We start from the raw sequence: 22,298 nt of genomic DNA, 5'->3' as shown, positions 1-22,298 counted from the left end.
CTACTGCCACTAACTAGCCACTAACTAACACTAACCATTAACTGCTAACGCTAACTGTTAATGTTAACGATTAACAAACCACTAACTGATGTTAACTAACACTAACCACTAAGTAGCCACTAACTTCCACCACTAACTGCTAACTAACCACTAACACTAACCACTAACATTAACTTACAATAATCACTAACTGACCACTAACAGCTAACTAGCCACTAACAAGAACCACTAATATTAATTTACACTAACCACTAACTAATCACTAACTGCTAACACTAACTGCTAATTAACCACTAACACTAACCACTAACATGCTAACCACTAACTAGCCATTAATTAGCACTAACCAAGCTAACTAACACTAACCGCTAACACCACTGTGCTAACACCATGGCTAGAACTGTTAACACTAGTTAAAACTCAGAGATACAGAGATATTTTTAATGATAATAACCAAGCAGAAAAACCATCACACCAACGCTGCATGCAAGAATACACTAGACCAACTTTTATGGAAGGCAATTTGCCAATAGGTATTAAGAGACTCATCATATGCCTTGCATTGGCTGAAACATCCTAGGTCTAGGAAAATTTATTCCGAAGGTCAAGGAGTTTATTCTGAAGTTTTTCTCTTTTTGAGGTGTACATGAAGTCTTGGGTGCAAGGAAGTTTATCAGCACAATTATTTATTTTAAAAACATAGAGAGAAACTTTCACCAATAGATTTGTTAAATAACTATTGGCTAAATAAAGAATATTATATGGACTTTACAAATTATGTAGCAGGAAAAATGCTCGCAAGTGTTCTCTAACAACGATCCATTTACTTTTTAAATAACAGCTTTGTTGAGCTATAATTCACATACTACAAAGTTGACCCTTTAAAAGTGTATAATTCAGTGGTTTTTCATATATTCACAGAGTTTGCAACCATCACCACTATCTAATTTTAGAACATTTCATTGCGGTAATGGAAAAAAGAGAAAGAATGTCCGAGAAGACCGGCGTTACAAGGAAGGCTTCCTGGAGGTGAGGGGGGAATGGAACTCAGCTCTGCAGGACAGATCTGCTGTGGGTAGACCAGGACGGGAAAGATTTCATTCTGACCTACATAGTGTCCCTTTCTGTCTGTTCTCTGTATTGAAATCTCCCTCCAGCCCCATCAGTCAACAAACAGGACAGCAGCCAGGTCTCTCCTCCCTCCTGCCAAGGAGGAGGCTGGAAGGGGGATGGACCATGTTGATGTGTTACATTAGGGGGCCCACACTCAGATGGGGGGCGTCAGGCAGCAGGCTGGGGCCTGGGAGGGCACGCAATGGCGAGGACATAAGAGAAAGACCTGAAGTCGAGGAATGATCCACCCCAGAGAAAAGTAGGGGAAGAGACGATTTCCAGAAGAAGAAACCCAAAAGGCTAACAGGCACAAGAAGAGACGTTCATGCTCATTAGTTATCGGGGAGATGCAAATTAGAACAACAATGCGATGTCACTTTACACCCATTTGGCTTGCAGACATTAAAAAGCTGGATAACGCCAAGTGTTGGTGGGGCTGCGGGGATTTAGGAGCCTTGAGAGCTGCTGGCGGGAGTGCAATTCGCAGGCGAGCAAGCTGGCACGCCTTAGTCACATGGAGAAGAGGCACGCTGCTGCCCAGCGTTGCTCCCCCTGCGTTCGGGTCCTGGAGAAAGGCTCACTCTTGTAAGTCCCTCAGGGGACCGGCATGTGGATGTTCACCTGGAGGGCAGGGGAGCCAGGACAGAACAGTAACACACAGGCGATGACACCAGTGGCACCACATGCAGTGAAAACAACGGACCAGACGCATGCACGGCAACATGAGCAGATCGCTTGCAGGCACGGCGCTGAGGGAGAACTGTCAGAAGCAGGATGAGGCATATAACTGATAGCATGTATGTACATTAAGAGTGCAGACACACAAAACCCTACAGATGCTGCAGGATACACAGAGATACACATATTCACATGAAACACATTAGCATGTTTGCCTATGGAAGGAGGGGCACGGGAGTGGGAGTCGGGACAAAAAAGAGCACATTTCCAAAATAAATAAAGCAAGAGGGTCCCTGCACAGACACATGATCGTAATGTGGCATGAACTGAAGAACGAAAAATGCAACCGTGCACTGGAGCTGCACATAAAGGATGAAGACCCTGTCACCTTTAGAGGGGCATTTAGTCACTCAAGCATGTATCTACTCATTTACGAGTTTATTGGCTCTTCTGGGCCCTGGGTTACAGCCCCACACCCTAGGAAGAGGAACTGGTAAAAACGGACACAGAGGAACCAAGGAAGTCAGGGGCAGGCATGCAGGGGCCTAGGGCAAGAGTCCAGTGCAGAGGCAGGGAGGAAGGGCTGCCCCTGTCCAGGGCTGAGCAGCAGCCCAGTGGGGTAGGGGGGAGCCACAGTGGCCTGAAGTCTCCCAGGGGCCTTCTTGTTGCTTCTCCAGAAGGTGGCGGACCCGTTGCAGCTGCCCAAGTTCAGGTGTGGACTCCAGCCGCATGATGGGGCCAGCCTAGCACACAGATGTCAGCACCTGCACCCCCGAGCGGGAAGGCCTGGTCCACTTGGCTGGGGTCCTCCGGGCTGGCAGAAGCTCTGGGTCATGGCCATGCCACTTCCGCGAGATCTCGGTCCTCACCTCCAGGGACAAGGGAGAGGAGGTTAGGAAGGTCCCACTGCAGCTGTTACTCAACCCCAGTGGGACTTAGGGTGCAGGGAGAGGCCATGTAGGAGAATCAGGGACACCGGGCAGGGAGAGCCATGGTCGGCCACAGGCACTGCTAAGTGTAGCCTCTGGAGGACACTATCCTGTGAGTACTTCTTGCCACTCCCTTTAGCTCCTTTCTTTACCTTCTAGCACTCCTGTGTCTGAGCCCAGGTAAGACATTATGGGTGCTTGCTTGAGTTCCTGGCCAAATAACCACTCTGTTCTCCCTGAATGACTTAGACCAGCCCCTGCTCTGGGGTTCCATTTTGTGAGTTCGACTCCAGCCACTGTGAATCTGTCCAGAGGACATGACCCCAAGTGGGAGAGGACTCAGAACTCTGTCCGAGGGGCTGCAGTTGAGGGAACTTAAGGTAACTGGAAGAAAAGTATCCTGGGGTGGGGTGGGAGGGTGAGACTGGTGGGGGTCATCTGTATCTTCACATATTCAAAGGGCTTGTCAAGGAGAAGAGGGAGCTGAGAGGTGCTGACCCACTTCACAGAGCTGACCAACCACTAGGGCTGCAGTGACAGAGCAAAGGGAGGAAGATTTCTGTTCAGCGTAAAGATGATCTTCCCCACAGCTGTCTGACAACAGAAAGAGCTATTGTAGGTAGTAAGCTCCCCGTCACCAGAGGTATGTAACCATCTGGTCTCCAACACCGCTTCCTGAGACAGACCCTCTCACAACTCTCTGTGGAAACTCCATCCCCAGACCCCGGCAGCCTCATCCAGAGCTGCTTCTCACCCCTCCTGGGGTCCCCAGGGCCCATGACATGTTACACCCAGACACTGCGGTCCTGTGTCTGCAGCGCAGACACCAGATAAGGATGTATGACACTCAGAAAGGCTGGGTTAGGAGTGAAGAGAGTCGGGGGGAAGGAGCAGTTAGGGACAGAGCTGGCAGGTCGTGGGGGTGGGCGGGGGAGCAGTACTCCACAGCTAGGGGATAGGGCACATGCAGCCAGGTCTCCAGCAGAGCCCGTGACCCTGCCCCTGCACACAACAGCGCGGTCTAGGCGTCTGGGCACTGAGGTAAATTCTCCCCTCTCTCTCCCTGGAGCAAGACTGTCCTAAGGTGAAAATTCGGTGTCTTCTGAGTGTAATTCACTTCTCGTCTGTCTCTGCCATCTTACCATGTTTCTGCATGTGTGGCAGTACCGTCTGCTCTGTCTATTCATGTCTGTTCTCTTTGTGTGTCTTTCTTCTCGGTTTTCCATTTCCCCCCCTCTGCCCTGGGTATTCCTCCCAGTCCCTGCATCTGACTCTATTTGCCTAGTTCCCTGTATATCTACCTATGACTGTCTCGGTTCCTGTCTCTGTTCCCTCTGACTGTCTTTCCCAAGTGACAAACGCCCTCCGCCACTCTTCCTTATGTTCAATTTTAGGGACACAAAATTGGGGGATCCCTTTAAACTCCCTGCCTTGATCCCTCTCCTGATCCCTGGAAGGTCTCCTCCACCTCCTGGTGAGTGGATGGTCGAACTCGGCCCAGCTCAGATGCAGGATGGATAAAAGATGTTTACAGGAAGCATTCAGGTTCAGCTTGATCCAGGAGCTCAGGACAAACCACCACGAAGGATCACAAGAGTCAAGGTGTGGCCTGAGCTGAAAGGTGGGGCTCAATGAGTAAGGGGTAGCCTGGAGAGTCACACACCTCTTGGTTGAGGAAACAGTAGAGGATGGCAACGATGAAGCCCTGTGAGACCAAAGAAGAAGGACCCCATCAGAACACTCTGGCCTAGCCTCAAGCATCCAGAGCTTTTCTACTACCTTTTCCCCATCCACCAGGCTGTGGCTTGGGCCAGGTCTGTGTTCAAAGGAAATTTAGAGGCATTCATCACTTACTATGAGCCAGGCATATGGTCTCATATAATTTTCATAGCAAGCCTGCCAGGGTTGTTGGCCCCATTTCTATGACTTTCTTTATTTCTGTATTCCCATAATGAGCACATCACTTGGCACATAATAGGGGCTCAGTAAAAGTTGAATAGGTAGGATGGATGGATGGATGATTGGATGGATGGGTAGACGGGTGCATGGGAAGTTGAATGAATAGAGTGATGGAGGGGTAGAAGGAAGATGGACAGACGGAGAGCTGAATAGACAGATGAGTAAGAGTAGCCCTCACCCTATCACGAAGTCAACCAAGGCCTGAGGGCAACAGCACCTCCCTCCTGCCCAAGGACGTGGAGGGAAAGAGCCTGTGGAGACCTCACCTGGAAGGAGCCCAGTCCCAGCTCCAGGGGGAGGCGGATGCCCAGGCCAGCATCATCAGGCAGGAAGTTGAAGATGATGTAGTGAATTCCAAACAGTGGGATGAGGAGAAGCGTTGACTTGGAGAGACGCCTGCAGGAAAGACAAAACCCAGGCTCCCAAGGCTGGGATCAGAAATTCCTGTGTGCACCCTGTCTGTTCTCTCTCCCACCGCCTCCCACGTCCACCCTGTGCACCAGACACCTGGGAAGCTCCACCTCCCCATGAGCTTCCTTACATTGGGACCCTAGATCCTGCTGTTCCCTCTGCCAAGTGCTCTTCTCCCAGGTTATTCCGAAGTCTATGCATCTTTCAAAGTCTAGTTCAAAGACCATTTCCTCCAGGAAGTCTTCCCTGACCTTCCCTTCAACTCTATCTAGAGAGGATCTCCCTCCTCAGTCTCCCATAGACATTGATCTCAGCATTCGGCCTATCTGGCCTGGTAACTGGCTCTTTGGAGTCCCTGTCCTTCCCACACGGTGGTCCCCTAGCAGACAGGGACCAGATCTATACTCTCTCTGGGAACACATGGAAGAGCATGGGGCCGGGATCATGAATACTGCTGGATGAAACAGACCACACTAAATCCCCCTCCAGTGTCCCCTCAACACACACACACACACACACGCACACGCACACACGCACACACGCGCACATGCACACATGTTGTACCAGTACTGAGACTGGGTGTGGAGGCTGCCCTGAGCTGGTTCCAGTTTCCTCAGCAGGATGCGGATGATATTGAGAAAAAGCCCAAAGTTCACCTGGAAATAGAGGTTCAGGAAGACGGAGGGCAAGCGTTGGGGTAGCCCTTGGTGGCCTGGGATGGGGCCCCAGCCCCTTTGAGGTCTAGAAACCCCAAACCCTTGAGACACTGGGATGTGCAGGCAGACGGTCACACAGACCATTGCTCCAGAACTTGGAGCCTAGCGGCTGGGAGGTCCCACATGTGAGCCCTGCGGGACAGAGGGGGCCTCAGGCTCCTCCTCCTCTCCAGTCCTGGGATCTGGGTGTGAGGGTCAGGCCTTACCACCTGCCTCCAGCCACTTCCAGGCTCTTCCCTGTCACAAAGCAGGTGCCCCTCACTTTGCACAATTGCTAAATGGGGACAAATCTGCACATTTACCAAAGCCATGCAAAGCAGCCCTCCCTGCCTCTGGGTTCCAGGTGGGAGGTAGCCTCGGTGGACTTCCCCCCAACCCCCAGCCTCTCCCAGCAGTGGGAGCTGATCTGCAACCAGTACCCCAGACTCATCCAAACCCTGAGCTAGAGGGGCCTGTGTGCTGGTCGAGCCCCACCCAGGCTTTGCAAATGGGATATTGTGACCCAGAGACGGCCTCAGAGAATCAGGGGCACAGCAAGGCTGGAACCCAGGTGTCCCAACTCCCAGCCTGGAGTCGTGTTTCCTGCTGTGCATGGCCCCTCGGTGGGTCCAGCCAGGTTGACTGAATAAAACAAAGGAAGCTGGCCCAAGGACTGACCCCAACGGAGAGCACGATGGGCCCTTTGATGATCCACCAGTAGGGGGAGCTGTCGTCCAGGTCCCAGCACCTGGAGAGGACGCCAAGGACGCGGTGGCTGCAAAGATGCCCACGCACCTCCCCCTCTCTCCGCTCTGCCTACCGCCTCCAGGCGGCCCTTTTCCTCTCTCTGGCATTCGCGCTTTCCGGCCTCACCAGCACCACCCCTCGGCCTTCTTTCCTGCCTCGGCCAGTTGGGTCCCCCTCCCAAAGGGACGCCCCAATCCAGGCTGGGCTCACCCTTGCTCTCCACTTAAATGAATAAACTTCTTTAAAATCGGTCTGCTCGACGCCTCTTTACTGGCCCCCACACTTCCCTTATTCAGGAGCTCCCCCCACCGCCCGGCTCTTGCCCCTCTGAGCTCTCCAGACTGCCTGCCCCGCCCCCAACCCCCGCCAAGCCGGGCCCTCCTCCTCCTCTTCCTGCTCCAGCTTCCAGCCTGGAGAGCAGCCCATTCCACGCCCCTGCGGGCCCCGGAGGTCCGCTCAGACTCACGCAATGTCCTCGAAGGCCAGCTTGCAGCCCACCCACGTGCCGGTGAGGAGCATGGGCAGCCCTGTGGGGGCGCAGAGGAGACCAGGGTGAGCGGGGTGCGTTCCTGGCTCTGAGCTCTGCCCCCATCTCCCACCACGGCCACCACCACCGCCACCGCCAACCACATGGGCACTGCGAAGAGCCCCGCGCTCTCCCGCACTTGCTGTAGGACCGCAGCGCCCCTTCCCCGCTCTGAGCCTGAGGGTGCCCATCGGTGAGGCGCAGGGGCCTTTGTGTGAGCCCCCTGGGCCTCCGCAGCCCTCCACCTCCCCACGGGGTCCAGCCCGGCCGCCCTCTGTGCTCACCCCAGCCAGCAAGAACCAGCCACCAGAAGGCTCTCCTTGAGCTGGGGGAGGTAGAGGCCAGGAGGCAGGTCAGGTAGACAGCTTCTGCCAGCAGCCAGCTGAAGTTGGTCATGGTGGCAAAATGGGAGGCTGCCACGGAGACCTTGCACAGAACCTGGGGGCCAGGACCCGGGCGCTTTGGAGCTGTGATGCCCATGGGAGCCCCCACCTGCCTGCGCCACCCCACTCAGACCCAGAACCTCCAGCCCCCTCCACCTTAGGCTGGGCCATCAGACTCCTTGGGCTGCCCCAGAGGGGATGTGGTGGCATCGTATGTGACGGTTAAGAGCACAGATTTGGGATCCAGACAGCCCGAATTCAAATTTACCGTCTATTAGCTGTGCAGACCTCCTCGTGCCTTAGCCTTTCATCTGGAAGAGGAAAAACTTCCAATACCGAGCTCATGTCCTTGTCATAAGGATTAAATGGAACCTGCCTTTGAGTTGCTTCTGTTTGCGCTTTCTTTCCATCCTTCCTGAGCTGAAGTCAATTTCGAGAGCTGTGGCTAGGAACATTACTCACGCACAGCTGCGTCTCGCAAACACAGGTCCGCACCTGGGCCTTCACTCATTGGCTGCACGGCTCATTCCCGTGACAGGGTGCGCAGGACCACCTCTGAGCCCAGACAGCCCGGGTTTGGTCCCAGCCCTCTGTGCAGCGGGGTGACCTTGCCAGTTGCCCCTCATCTACAAAACGGGATTAAAGTGATGCTTTCTCCTTCGAGCTGTTTTGAAGATGAAAGGAGGTAATACAGTTGACCCTCGAGCAACACAGGTTCGAACTGCCTGGGTTCACTTATACGCAGACTTTCTTCCACCTCTGCCACCCCTGAGACAGCAAGACCAACCCCTCCTTCTCCTCCTCCTCCTCCTTAGCCTACTCGACACGAAAATGACAGGATGAAAACCTTTATGATGATCCACTTCCACTTAATGAATAGTAAATATATTTTCCCTTCCTTATGATTTTCTTAATAACATTTTCTTTTCCCTAGCTTACTTTGTTGTAAGAATACAGTATATAATACATATAACATACAAAATATGTATTCATCAACTGTCTGAGTTATTGGCAAGGCTTCCAGTCAATACTAGGCTATTAGTGGTTAAGTTCTGGGGGAGTCAAAAGTTACATGTGGCTTTTCAGCTGTGTGGGGGTTGATGCCCCTAACCCCTGTGTTGTTTAAGGGCCAACTGTTTTATGTAAAGCACTTCATGCAATGCCTGGCCCATAATAAGTGCTGATCATATACTATTATTAATTCCTTCATTAATTAATTGAGGTCATTTGTTAGTTTGTTTACTCATTTAGCTGTTCATTTCCGGCACTGTCGTAGAGGACCTACTAGGTGCTGGGCCTGCACACCCTGCCCAACTTCCTTTAAATTTCAGTCTCCTCTTACTCCCCCGCCCACCCGCACCCCAGGTCCTCCTGTCTTTGAGAGTGTGTTCGCCCTGGTCCCTCCACTCGACATGTCCTCCCTCTTCACCCCCCATAGTTGCTCCTACCCAGTTCCAAAGCCACCTCCTCCCTGAAGCCCTCTCTCATTCTCTCCCGGCTCTCGGCTCCCTCCGCCTGGGAGTCTCATAATTTGTGTGCAGTCTGCCGCCCGGGCGCTTGGCGAAGGAGGGACAGGGCTCAGGGCGGCACGAAAGGGAAGGACGAGGCTGGGCAGGGTGAAATGTGGTCTTGGTTGGAGTGCGGAATGTGGAGTGGAGTGTGCAGCACGGGAAAGGACGTGAAGATCTGGGGCCTGTCACCGGGGAGGGGCGATGTCCTGTTCTGTAACTGGCCACGTGGGAGCCCCAAGGCCAGGCCCTAGGACTGGGCAGGCACGTGGAGGTCTCTGATCCCTCCTCATCTCCCCACCCGCCCCAGCCCCTCTGCCGTGGACCTTACAGTGGAGAAGCTGCAGTGGTCCGTGTCGCCGCCGTGGAAGAGGGTGGCGTCCTTCAGGAACACAGCTCCTGCCTTGAGGATGAAGGTGGCAAACAGCTGGGTGTGGATGTAGTTCCGGGGGCAGTGGAGCCTCCTGGTGGGGATGGGAGACATGAGGGGCAGGGGGCGAGGTGGGAGAAGGCTTCTGCTGCGCTGCGACAGGGGCCTGCTGAGGCTGGGCTGAGCCGGGCAGTAGGTGGGTTGAAGTGAATCGAATCAAGCTGAATTGAATTGAGCTGAACTGGAGCTTCGGTTTCAGCCTTTCAGAACAGCTGACCAACCACTGCCCTGGGCTCAGTGTAGGTGCAGGAACAGGGAAAAGTGCTAGCCCCTGCCTTGAGGGAGCCCATGGTCCAGGGGAACAGAGGCGGAAATGGCAGGGCATCGCCAGTGGAAGCCCTCCGAGTGACCAGAGAGGAGGCTCATCCCCGGGAGACAGACAACAGCACAGGCCAGATGTGGCGCTCAGACTTTGAAGGCTGGGAGGCCTTAAAAGAGGCAATGATTGGAGGGGTGGAACAGTCCAGAAGGGCTCTGCATAGGAGGCAAAAGGATTCTTAGATGCAGGTGAGAGCTGGGCTTTGGATTTTGACAGATGTAAATACACTGAGAAAAAGGAGGCATTCCAGGCAAACAGAATGAGCGCCACATAGCAAAGGTGTGGAGGCAGCAGTGAGCTCTGGCATGTGAAGAGATGGGTCTCCGTGCTGGGGAAAAGGGAAGGAAAATTTAGGCATGGACATGGTGTCTAGATCTAGGAACCTCTTGGCTATCCAGGCAAGGAATCAGACTTGGTCCTCCGGGCAATAGGGAGCCAATGAAGGTTCTTGAGGTGGTGATGAGGATGGCACACCTGAGAGCAAGCAGGATGACAATGGCCACCAAGAGGGCTACAGTAGAGATGCTGTGGCCCATGGTGTAGACGATCTTCACTGTGGAGAAGTAGGATTTCTGGGGAGAGTGGAGATAGAAGAAAGTCTCAGCTTCTGGGCTTCTGGGGAAAGGAAGGCTTGTCAATTGAGCAGGTGAACCCTTTGCAGTCCCACCCCAACACTCCCCATCAGGGAGGGCCAGAGCTGTCCGTGGGTACCATGGAAAGCTCCCTCTGCGCACTGAAGCTTTTGTTGACAGCCTGCCTTCCACCTGGCCTGCTGGGGGGTGGGGGGTGGAGCGGGAGTAGAGACGCTCACTGTGCTCTGGGGTGGGGAGAGGCGGCAGCAGAAACTACACGTCCCTGGGGAATGACAGCAGCCCAAGAGGAAATCGGCTTGTTTATCGACATCCAGCTTGCTTGCTGGCTTGGGAACACAACGTCCCCAAATAAAGGAGACAGCCAGGGACATCTGGGGACAGCCACAAGCAGGCAGGCAGGCAAAAGCTTCCAATGCCCCAGTGTTCAAATCAATCAGAGTCCAGCCTGGCCCCCGGAGATGGAGGGTGCCGGCAACGGAAGGGATCAGGGGCCCAGGCACCGGCCCCAGTCTCGGCTCTTCTGTGGGACGCAGGCAATCACTGCCCCTCTCTGACTCAGTGTTTTCATCTGAAAAAATGGTCACAGTCAGGCTTTACCTTTCAGGGCCGAGGGGAGAGAGAAATGGGATGATGGACATGGAAGGAGCTTGCAAAGGCCCTGCTCGATGCAGAGGGGTGGGGTGTGCTGGCTGGGGTTGGGGGTCTCTGCAATCACGTCGGGGCTGGAGTATCCCTCACTTGCCCACACCACAGCCATGCACACTGCTCACAGATTGGGGACCAGACAAGGGAAGGAAAGAGCTTGCCCAGGGCTACCAGGAGCCTTGTTTCTTCCGGAACCCCTCAAAGCTCCCTACCCCTGGGCACAGAAAGGAGGCAGTGGCCAGCACATGTCCCACCTGTGGTCTGCCATCCCTCTCCCTCCAAGCCCATGTGCCACCCTTGAACAAATTGGCAAATGACGCCCTTCTCCTCTGAACACTTCACTGCCCTCTGCTGGAAAACTGCTGTAATTAGTCATCCAACCTGCTGACTGGAATGGGAACAGCAGCCCCTACAGTTGTGCAGAAACATCCACGGCCATCCTGCCTCCCAGATGCCAGGAAACTCTCACCTCCTCAGCCAGCAGCTCCAGGGGCACAGGGCAGGCCACAGGGTAAGGTGGGAAGGGCTCAGACCACCCTGAGAGAGTACAATCCCGCTTCACAGCCCCTGGGAGGCAAGCAAGAGGCTGTGGTCACAACTCCTTCCCCTCTCCCCGGGAGGGGTGGGGGCACCGCGGACTATCAAGTAACCCTGGCAGGGTTTGCACAGGCAGTCCTTCTTAGTGGCAGAGAGAGGGTGACCTTCCCTCCAGAGGCCGGCGTCCAGGTCCAGCTTGCCTGGGACACACTCTGGGATCTTCCCCCTCTGGCCTCAAAGGTGCCATCTGCGAACGGAGAGAATCATTCCCCCGAGCGGCAGAGAGCAGTGAGCTGGGCCACCAGCATCCTAAGCGCAGTGGGGAGGACATCCAAGCCAGGGAGGGGGCGCAGAGCAGCCCTAGGCAGCTGGTAGCACCTTGGCATTCGCAGGCCCTGCCCTCCTCCACGCCACCTGCTAGCATCTGGAGAGCGTGTGCTCCGTGCCCAGCTCTGGGTCTGACACGGACAGACCCCACCGTTAATGCTCGTGTTCTCCCCAAGTCAGGGTCAAGAAGCAAAGGGTCAGGGTCACACTGGCAGAGGGGAAGTTGGTATTCGAACCCAGGTCTGCCTGCCCCAAAGCCAGTCACGTGTCACCAATTCTGCCACTTCCAGATGAAAACACCTCCCTTCCCACTGCCACACCCAGGACGCCTCACCTGGCTCTGAGCTGAAGTGAGAGAAGAAATCTGGGCAGGGGAGGGTGACCCACTCTCCAGAGCCTGCCAGCGGCCAGCACAGCAGCCCATCCCAGGTCCTGGGGCAGCCTAGGTGGAGAGACGGGGCCGGGCAGACTCAGCCCGGCTGAGCAGGGGCAAGGCTGCTCCAACATGCTGCGTGGTGAGGCTGCAGAAGGCAACAGGGTCAGAGAAGCCTCGCCTCCCGCCCGAGCCCGTACCCACGGTGGCATTGGGCATCCCCTCTGCTGCTCGCAGACAGGCTCTCTCGTCCTCTCTCAACCGCGTGATGACGTCACATTCTGGGTGCACGTGGCCCAGTGCCTGCAGGAAGGAGTTGACGGGGTGAGCCGAGCCGAGGTGCTCCTTCCGGGTTCTGGGCCACGCGGCCTGAGAACAGAGGCCAAGCTCTGTCCATGTCTGTGCCCCGATCCTAAGCACAGGCCTGAGTCCCAGTGCGTACAGGTGTGTGTGATGGATGTTCCGGTGTAGGAATGGATGGAAGGGAGGAAGGAAAAAAAGAGAAAGAGGGAGGAAGGAAGGAAAGAAGGAAGAAAGAAGGGAGGTAGGAAGGAAGAAGAGAGGAAGGATGAAGGAAGGAAGGAAGGAAAGAGGGAGAGAGGGAAGAAGGAGGGAGGTAGGAAGGAAGAAGAGAGGAAGAAGGAAATAAGGAGGGAAGGAAGGAAGCTTCCCCTTTCCATCTCATGGAAGTAAGTTCTGATACACACTGAACAAAGTGCTTCAGAAGACCTCACGGAGATGGCCAACTCCATCGTCATAGTGGCCTTTCCTCCCTCCCTCTGCTGTTCTTTGCTCTGCACTCCTGCTCCCTGGATGCAATTCGGCATAAACTACCTTGGTGGGTGGAATGATGGCCCCCGAAGATGCCCACGTCCTAGTCCCTGGAACCCATGAATATGTTCCCTTACATGGCAAAAGGACTTTGCAGATGAGGTTAAGGGTTTGGAGGAGGGAGATCGGCCTTATTATGATGGGAAGGGGAGAGAGACTGAGATTCAGAGACGCTGCACAGCTACGCTGCTGGCGTTGAAGATGGAGGCAGGGGCCACAAGCCAAGGAGCAGGCAGGGAAATGGACTCTCCCCTCCACTGTCCATGAGGAATGCGGCCCTGCCAACACCTTGAATTTAGCCCACAGGAAACCATTCGGACTTCTGAACCTTGTCTCAGGTTCTGCTTTCAGGGGTACCGAAGCGAGAATACACGAGCGAATGGGTAAGTGAGAGTCCTGGAGGCGAAGGAGCGAATGAATGTGGACGCATAGATGAATGAATGAATGAATGAATGCATCAGTGGGTGACTGCCTGGCTGGCCGGCTGGTGGCATGGCTGAGTCCGCACACAGACAGATGAATATGTGGACGGGTGCATGGGGGTGGGCTGGGAGCACGGCTGGAGACATGGTGCATGAGTGGGCTGCCGTGGAAAATGGACGGGGGCCTGTGGACAGGTGGGTGGAAGGATCATGGCCCGTGTGCGTGGCTGCACAATCATGAAAGTTGCAGTTTCAGGAGCTTTCCCAAACTTGGCGCTGCCCAGTGACCATGAGGAATCATCCCTGGAAGCTGGCAAATACGCTCTCTTTCTGGAAATCTTCTAGCAGTATTTCTGAAAGTGTGCCCCAAGAATCAACTAGTTACCAACTGGGCTGGAGCCAGGAATATGCAGAGATCTTTGGTGGATCCAGGACTTTGCATTTGGACAAGTTCTCCAGGGAGCTGGCAGTCAGCTGCAAGATTTCATAACTCCTCTCCCTCCCACTGCTCTAGACTGGGGCAAAACTAAATCCAGTCATGGACAGGCCAGAGCCTGAATGGACAAGTGTTCAGGAAGCCAGTTTTATAAAACATGCTCCCTGCACTGCGGACCGGGTCTACAACACATACATTTCTGTTCAACACGCACAACCGGTGTAGACTTCTATTCCCCAAGGCTTTCATAGGGCAGGAGTGGCTGGGGGAGGGGGAAGGGCCTGGTCCTAAGGGACCCCATGCAAACTGGGATCAGAGGCAGGACAGGCACTGCAGGGGAGTGGCCTTCTCACAGGGAACTGGGCAGGTGGCATTTGAGCTGGACCTGGGGACAAAGGAGCACTTCGAAACAACACACGCACACACACACGCTCACACACAGAGTGGTGGGGAGAAGAGAAGAGCATTCGGGACAGAGAGAACAGCATGTGCAAAGACATCGGGTGGGGACACGCGTGGTGTATTTCAGGAGCATCTGAGCTGTGTGAGGAGAGGGCAGGTGTAACGTCTGTCTCCTCAGGGCCACCCTCACACACACGGGCACCCCACACACAGCCTCGGTGTCCAGCAGAGCCCACGTCAGCACATGTTTCATCAGTTACTAGTGTTATTGGACAGAAATGCATGCTCGGCAAATAGCGCAGTGAACGTGTGACAGGGCTGGGGTCCGGAGTAGGGACTCTGGCCACCAGAGTGGGGACGGAGGACAGTGGGCGACCACATAGGAGGGAGGCACACGCACACTGGACTCCACCCACTCCTGGGGGAGAGTCCAGGGCCCTGGAGCCCCGGCCTCGCTGCCTGTGACGCTGCTCATCCCAGTGTCTGTGGGGGTGGAGCCCAGGCCGGGAGACAATGATTTCGTTCTGGCTCTGGCACCGGCACCATCTAGTCATCGATCACCACCTGGTCTCAGGTCCCGCTCCCAAAAATAAAGCTTTTACTATGGGATGCACACAGCTGAGAGGGAGGGGCCTCCTTCACTCCAGATGGGGCTGGCAGTAGGAGTCACCCGCAGCGCGCCCCTCTGCCCTTGGCAAATCAGAGCCGCTCAGTGCACAACGCTGGCCACAGGTAACTCTCTTTGTACAAGAGACAAGTGAGGCTCAGGGAGGATGAGGAACTCGCCCCTGGTCACACAGCCAGTTTCATGGTTCCAGGATTCAAGCCCAAAGCCTGCCAGCCTGAGGTCAGGTGCCACAAGTGCTTCGGAGCCCGGCAGCTCCCCAGCAAGGCGGTGGAGGGAGGAGATTTCAGTCTGCCTGGCCCCGAGGAGCACCCTGCCAGCCAGGGCTTCCCACCCAGCACCTGTGACTCCCCTCCTGGCCCCTGCTGTCACGTGCGGTAGCCTCCTGGGAAATATGCAGGATGATTGTAGCACACCTGGGGAGGGCACTCTGTCCTGGTGCCCCACGCCCTGGCATTCCAGGCCACAGAGCTCCCCCAACCCTCAGGCACTGTGACAGGGAGAGTCCCCTAAATGCTGGAACAGGAGCAGCTGGTCTCTACCAACCACTCAGGCCCCACTCTGTCCCCAGCCACACATGCTTCAAAGGAAACAACAACGAAATTGGAGTGTGGCTCAGGCAGTCCTGGGGCTGGGGAGGGCCGGAGAGCTTCACAGAGGAGCGTTTACAAGCCCCAGGCACGCACGGCTTAGGGAAAGAGCAGACTTGGGGTGTGAACGGGGGGCTCTGAAATTTGCCTCCCCAGTTCTCAGGCACTGTCACGGTGCAGACAGAGGCTCCGTGGGCCCCAGAGGGCATGGCCAGGCCCTGGGACAAGCAACAGGCGGTGAGCTCAGCTCAGCCCCAGGAAGGAACTGTTGGAGCTACCCTGATCAGAGCAGACTGCATAGGGAGGAGGAATGAGGGAGGGAGGCCGGGGATCAGTCCTCCTAGCCATCGCCTGCCACCTGTGCCGGGGAAGGGCAATGGGGTCTCCACCAGGTGCCCATGGGCGTTGTGGCTCCCAGTCTGGAGCCCAGTGGGAGAGGCAGGAGGGTCTGCGCTGGCTACTCACGATCGGGACCCGACTCAGCACGCAGAGGATGCAGGCGCCCCACACCCAGTGGTCCATGATGCGGGCTCAGCGGCGGCTCCCTCAGACAGCACCAAGGCTTCAGTGCACCCTGGCTCTGCCCTCCCCACTGTCCCCCGACACTGCCTCTGCCACCACACCGTCTGCCTCCCCTTCCTAAGTGGCTATTTGCGTAGGCAGGAGCCAGCAAAGGGGACACGACCCACTGAATATTCACCAGGACTGCAGGACGCTGTGCCCAGCTCAGCCCTGGGCCTGGGGGACCTCCATGTCCCCACCAGGGGGGGCTGAGTCCCCTCCTCATCCCCTTCCACTCTGTCTACAAGTCTGCTTGCATGTCTGTCCTGAGAGCAAGGGCTCAGAGAGGTGACAGCCACAGGACACTGCTTGCTCCAGTTGGTCAATATTCTTTGCCGTTTTCTTCTCTGAGCTCAGCTCTCCGACACTGGAGTGACCCCTCAGAATGAAGGGACTTTAGAGAACAGGAAGCGGACCTGGGCCTGCCCTCAGGGAGCCCCCAGGTTGGCCGGTGTGCCCAGTCTCATCCACAGGGCTGGAGGGTGAGCTCAGGGCTGCGGGGACCCCTCAAGGCTGGTGGGGTGTCAGTGGGGCTGGAGGGCTGGGCTGAGCTTAGAAAAGGAAGCGTCATCGCCAAGCGCCAGCGCGGGCTGGCCAAGAATGTGTCACGTCGGCAAGACCTGGTTTCTTTGCCTGGCAAGGACACCAGCCTGGATGGTGAGGCAAAGTCTGCAAACATCAAGGCTCCGGGGGCTGTCACAGTCCCTCCAGAAGTCCTCAGGACAAGAGGGGAAAATGAGGCTGACTGGAAGCCTTGTAAAGGGATTCGTGGCCAGGCCATCTAGGACAGGGTGAAGACAATTGTCATCAGTAGCAGAAATGAGAGGACTTGCACAGCCACTCAAATTACTGGAACACTCATTGCCTGGTCATTTTTATCATGGTTTTTGACTTTAAAATGCAGGATCTCGGTTGGCCAGGCTAAGGACAGCATTCTAAATGCCCCTGAACTTTGCACAGCATTTTGGACTTTGAAAACAGATTTTATCTTTGAAAGCCCTGAATGTCCAGCAGCTGATACAGCCCGACGTTTGTGTGCAGGCCCCCACCCCCCCGCAGAGGCTGCTGGGCCGGACGCCGGGGACACCAGACATGTTTACAACCTGACTCGCGTCATGAATGTTGACGGCTCCTTGCCCCTGCCACATCTGGGTTTAGGAATCGTTTTACATCACCTGGGCTTTATTTTTCCATTTGTACTCACTGTCAACAAAATGTTGAAGAAAAATATTTTGAAAAGAAAACATGAGCACCCCCCCCAAGCTGTAAACCTCCCTACCCCTTGTGCAAGTGTTTTCATGAGTCGAACGGTGACATCAGAGCAGGTGGCACACCACACTGAGTGTGGCACGCTTTTCAGGGTGGAGCAGAGCTCCTCGCTTGGCTAAGTGAGTGAGGAATCACAGGTTGGAAGAGCATAATGCTGGAAAGAGATAACTTAAAGGGAAAGCTAGAACCTTCTGTCCCTCAGCTACGAAGAGGCAACAGGAAAAACACTACAATTAATCTCCATCGATAATTAGCATCAATATCATTAGCATTAATGATGGTTAATAATTGATGTTGATAGAGATAATTAACAAATAGTTATTGATTGAATTAGCAGTTCTTAACAGGGAGCAATTTTATTCCCCTAGGGACATTTGGCAATGTCTAGAGACATTATCACAACGAGGGCTTGGGAGTGTGGAGGAGGGGTGGGGAGGCGCTACTGGTATCTAATGGGAAGGGACCACCACGGGTGCTGTTCAACATCCTACAACGCACCGGATGGCCCTCCGCAGCCATATGAAGAATTATCCAGTCCCAAAGGTCAGTAGGACCAAGGTTGGGAAACCCTGCTCTAATGGGGGTGTTCCCCAGGGATCCCCCCAGGCCTGTTCCTTCACTGAACTCCCTTCTCTAGCAATTTCTCCCACACCCACATGCCCGGCCACCCCACACTCCGGTGCAGACACCCACACCCACATCCGGCCCTTCAGCTCAGGTCTAGTGAGGGTGGGGGTGACAGAAGTGCCCACGTAGGGGCTGTGCTTTTGCCCAGACCCCGCACTTTCACCCAGGCTGGCCAGCTCTGAGGAGCAGAGGCCTCCAGGCAACATCCCCATAGACCCTGACTTGGGGTTTGGCTGAGCCAAAGTGTCCAGTGACAAGTCTTGTCACTTGTAACACCAAGTGCAAATGCGATCGGGGTTCAAATTCTGCCTCCACCACTTGCTAGCTATCACAGGTTGGGCAAGTAATTTAACTTTTCTGAGCCTCAGTTTCCCCACCTGAAAAATGGGGATGATACCAGTTCCTTCCTAGTAGAGTTGGGACAAGAAAAGACATGTCCTGTAAAGAACCTCATGCATATCCTAGCTCACATTGGACAGTCATTAACAGTAGCATATAACAAGGATCAGCTATTAGCAAATAAGTTTAGAACAACTAATTCTTTGTATAGAAAAAATAAGATTAGATTTCTAGCTCACATTTACAAAATATAAGTTCCAGATTTAAAACCCTAAGTATAAAACAACAAAATAATAAGATTCTTTAAAAAAATAGGAATTTGTTTTATGACCTTAGAATAAAAGAGTCTTTCTTATTTTTTTTAAAAAAAGAAAACCGTGAAGGAAAAATCAATGTTTGACCACATCAACATTTAAAAAATGTATGTTCAAGAAAGGACACCATAAATGAAAACTAAAAGCAAGCTACAAACTGAAAGAAATATTTGTGATCAATACTGACAAACAAATGCATAGTATCAAAAAATACATTTTAAAAAATACATACAAATCAATAATACAGAGGAAAATAACTCCATAGAAAAGTGAGCAAAGAATATAAACAAGAAAAACAGGATAGAGAACTACAAAAAAGCCAACTAGAAAAGATCTTTAAGAAAAAAGAATTGGCCAATATTTTTATATATTAAGGAAAACTCAAATAAGATACCTAGTGAGATATTTATTATTATATCTTAGCAAGTTTTTTTTTTAATTTGACTTTTGGCAAATACGTTCTGCCTGGCATATTTTAAAACTTTATGTAGTCGAGTTAATTCAGCTTTACACAACTTCTAGGTTTTGTGTCATATGAAAGTTTCCCCACAACGGAGATAGACAGATAGATACAGATAAAACCATCGTAAATTGAAAATATCATAAGTCAAAAATGCATTTAATAAACCCAAGCTACTGAACATCATAGCTCAGCCTAGGCTACCTTAAATGTGCTCAGAACACTTACATTAGCCTACAGTTAGACAAAATCATCTAGCACAATTTCTTTCATCAATGTTTTGCAGTTTTCAGTGTACATGTCTTTTACCTCCTTGGTTTAAGTTTATTCCTAAGTATTTTATTATTTTTTGTAGTTATTGTAAATAGGATTGTTTTCTTAATTTCTTTTTTGGATAGTTCATTGTTAGTGTATGGAAATGCTACTAAATTTTATATGTTTATTCAATAAAGTTGCAGGATATAAAATAAACATATAAAATTTAGTAGCATTTCCATACACTAGAAAAAAATTCAACACCACTTAAATAAATAAAACAAAATCCAGAAACCACCAATGTAAACTTACAATGTCTGACATCCAATAAAAAACTACCAAGATTGCAAAGAAGTAGGAAAGTATAATCCATAACCAGTATAACCCATAACCAAGTATAATACATAATCAATAAATAGAAACAGACCTAGGTGTGACAAGATAATGGAACTAGTCGATGAAGATGTCAAAAGTTATTAAAAATATGCTCCATATGTTTTAAAAAGAGTAAATCATGGTATAATGAGTAGAGAAGAAAGCTATTTTTAAAAGACCCAAATTTAACTTAAGAAAACAAAAAATAAAATATCTAAAATGAAAAAAAAATACACTGGTTGCAATAAACAGCAGATTAGACACTACAGAATGAAAAGCAGTGAACTCAAAGATATCTCAATATACATTATCCAGAATGAAACACAAAGAGAAAAACAGAATGGATAAAAATCAGGAAAAACATACTTGTAAAAAAGAACAGAATGTAAGTTAATTATGGGACAATATCAAGTGATCTACCATACAGGTAAATGGAGTCACAGAAGGAGGGAGAAGTTCAGAAAAATATTTGAAGACAAAATGGCTGAAGATTTACAAATGGAAAATAAATATCTACAGATCCAAGAAGTTCAATGAACATCAAGCAGAATAAACAAAAAAACAAAAAACACTCCAAGGCACATGATAATTAAATCACTGAAAACCAGTGATAGAAAAATCCGATCAGCAACCAAAGGGGAAAAGACACATTGTGTATGGCAGAGGAAAGGAAAGAATTATTGCAGATTCTCATCAGAAACTATGCAAGTCAGAAGACAGTGGGCAGATATCTTTAAAGTACTGAAAGAAAAAAGCTTTCAAGCTATATCTCTTTGTTAGTGAAAATTTCAAATATGAGGGCAAAATAAAGACTTTTAAAGAGAAACCAAAGATGAGAATTCATTGCCAGCAGAGCTGTCCTACAAGAAATGCTAAAGGAAGTTTTTCAAGTCAAAAGGAAAATGAGAATAGAAGGAAATTTTGAACTACACTAAGGAATGAAAGGCACCGGAAATGGTAAATAAGACGGTGAAAATAAAATAATTTTTTTTTCATTTTATGCTCTGTAGAAGTCAATTGACCCTTATGAATATAGATGTAAAAATCCTCAACAAAATACCAGCAAACCAAATTCAACAGCATATTGATAGGATTATACACTATGGCCAAGCGGAATTTATCCTGGCAATGCAAGGGTAGTTCAACATATGAAAATGAATCAATGTAATATACCACATTAATAGGATAAATTTTTAAAAATAAAATTATCTCAAATGATGCAGATAAAGCATTTGACAAAATCCAATACCCTTTCAAGATAAAAAAAAAAAACACTCAATATATTAGGTATAGAAGGGCGCTTCCTATTATGATGAAGGCCATATATAAAAAGCCCACAGTTAACATTATACTCAATGAAAGACTGAAAGTTTTCCCCCTAAGATCAGAAACAAGACAAAATGCTTGCTTTCACCACTTTTTTTTTAAGTTTCAGAATATTACAGGGGTACAAATGTTTTGGTTACATGCATTGCTTTTGTACTGCTGGAGGCAAAGTTATAAGCATACCCATCACCCAGATAGTGTACATTGTACCCATTAGGTATAATTTCACTTACCCCCTCTTCCCCGCTCCCACCTGCTTAATTTCCATTGAGTTTTACTTCCACCTGTGCACATGAGTGCTGTTCCGTTAGTTCCTAAGTGACTACATGTCTTGTTTGTTTTTCCATTCTTAAAATATTTCAATAAGAAGAATGGTCTCCAGTTCCATCAAGATTGTTAAAAAAGGAATTAATTCATTTTTTATGGCTTTCATCATTTTTATTCAACATAGTACTTATTTGACATAGTACTAGAAGTTCTAGCCAGAGTAATTAGACAAGAAAAAGTAATAAAAGGAATCAAACTGGAAAGGAAAAAATAAAATTATCTCTGCAGATGACATGATCTTATATGTAGAAAAACCTTTAAAAACACACAAGAAAAAATTGTTAGAGTTAATAAACAAATTCACAAAAGTTTAAGGATACAAAATTAACACACAAAATTTAGGTTTTTTTCTACACGCTAACAATGAACAATCCGAAAAGAAAATTAAGAAAATATTCCATTTACGACAGCATCAAAAAGAACAAAATACTTTGGAACAAATTTAATCAAGGGTGTGAAATACTTTCACATAGAAAACTACAAAACAATACTGAAAGAAATTAAATACGGAAAGAAATGAAAAGATAGTCCATGTTCACGGATTGGAAGACATGATATTGTTAAGATGATAATATTACCCAAAGTGATATAAATGTTCAATGCAATCTTATAAAAATTCCAATGGTATTGTTTTCAGGCATAGAAAACCCCATAATAAAATTTATATAGAATTTCAAGAGACCCCAAAAAATCAAAATAATCTTGAAAAAAAGCTGCATTTGAAGGTCTCGCACATCTCAATTTCAAAACTACAAAGCTATAGTAATCAGAACAATGTAGTACTGGCACATAGATAGATATATGGACCAGTGGAATGGAATAGAGAGCCCAGACATACACCCTCATATATATGGTCAGTTGATTTTTGAACAACCTGCTAAGGCCATTCAATGAGGAAAGGATGGTCTTTTTAACAAATGGTGCTTGGAAAACTGGATATCCATATGTAAAAGAATGAAGTTAGAC

The 22,298-nt window shown here is 50.7% G+C and overlaps 1 protein-coding gene across 1 annotated transcript; it reads right to left on the bottom strand.

Annotated features, from left to right (window-relative positions):
* Window positions 1–2,217: 2,217 nt before the first annotated feature.
* On the bottom strand, window positions 2,218–16,001 carry GHRHR (growth hormone releasing hormone receptor). Its single transcript, XM_012640699.1, has 13 exons — window positions 15,945–16,001; window positions 12,374–12,476; window positions 12,135–12,242; window positions 11,406–11,503; window positions 10,173–10,270; window positions 9,281–9,413; window positions 7,343–7,496; window positions 6,999–7,059; window positions 6,464–6,533; window positions 5,655–5,746; window positions 4,946–5,075; window positions 4,384–4,425; window positions 2,218–2,660 (listed from the first exon to the last, which is right to left on the bottom strand). The coding sequence occupies exons 1-13, from the start codon at window positions 15,999–16,001 to the stop codon at window positions 2,535–2,537; spliced, it is 1,272 nt and encodes a 423-aa protein (XP_012496153.1). The 3' UTR covers window positions 2,218–2,534.
* Window positions 16,002–22,298: the final 6,297 nt, after the last annotated feature.

This window comes from Propithecus coquereli, unplaced genomic scaffold (genome assembly GCF_000956105.1).
Source record: "Propithecus coquereli isolate 6110/MARCELLA unplaced genomic scaffold, Pcoq_1.0 Scaffold156, whole genome shotgun sequence".
In the NCBI taxonomy this organism is placed as follows: Eukaryota; Metazoa; Chordata; class Mammalia; order Primates; family Indriidae; genus Propithecus; species Propithecus coquereli.
This window is presented reverse-complemented; position numbering and strand designations above follow the sequence as displayed.

What these genes read in the sequence shown, in the direction of transcription:
- GHRHR (XM_012640699.1), bottom strand. Translation starts at nt 16,001, where the DNA reads ATGGACCACTGGGTGTGGGGCGCCTGCATCCTCTGCGTGCTGAGTCGG. An exon ending in TGGAGCTGCTGGCTGAGGAG is followed by an intron (nt 10,271 to 11,405) that starts GTGAGAGTTTCC and finishes CACTCTCCCCAG; the next exon opens with AAATCCTACTTCTCCACAGT. An exon ending in ACTGTTTCCTCAACCAAGAG is followed by an intron (nt 2,661 to 4,383) that starts GTGTGTGACTCT and finishes TTGTCCCTGGAG; the next exon opens with GTGAGGACCGAGATCTCGCG.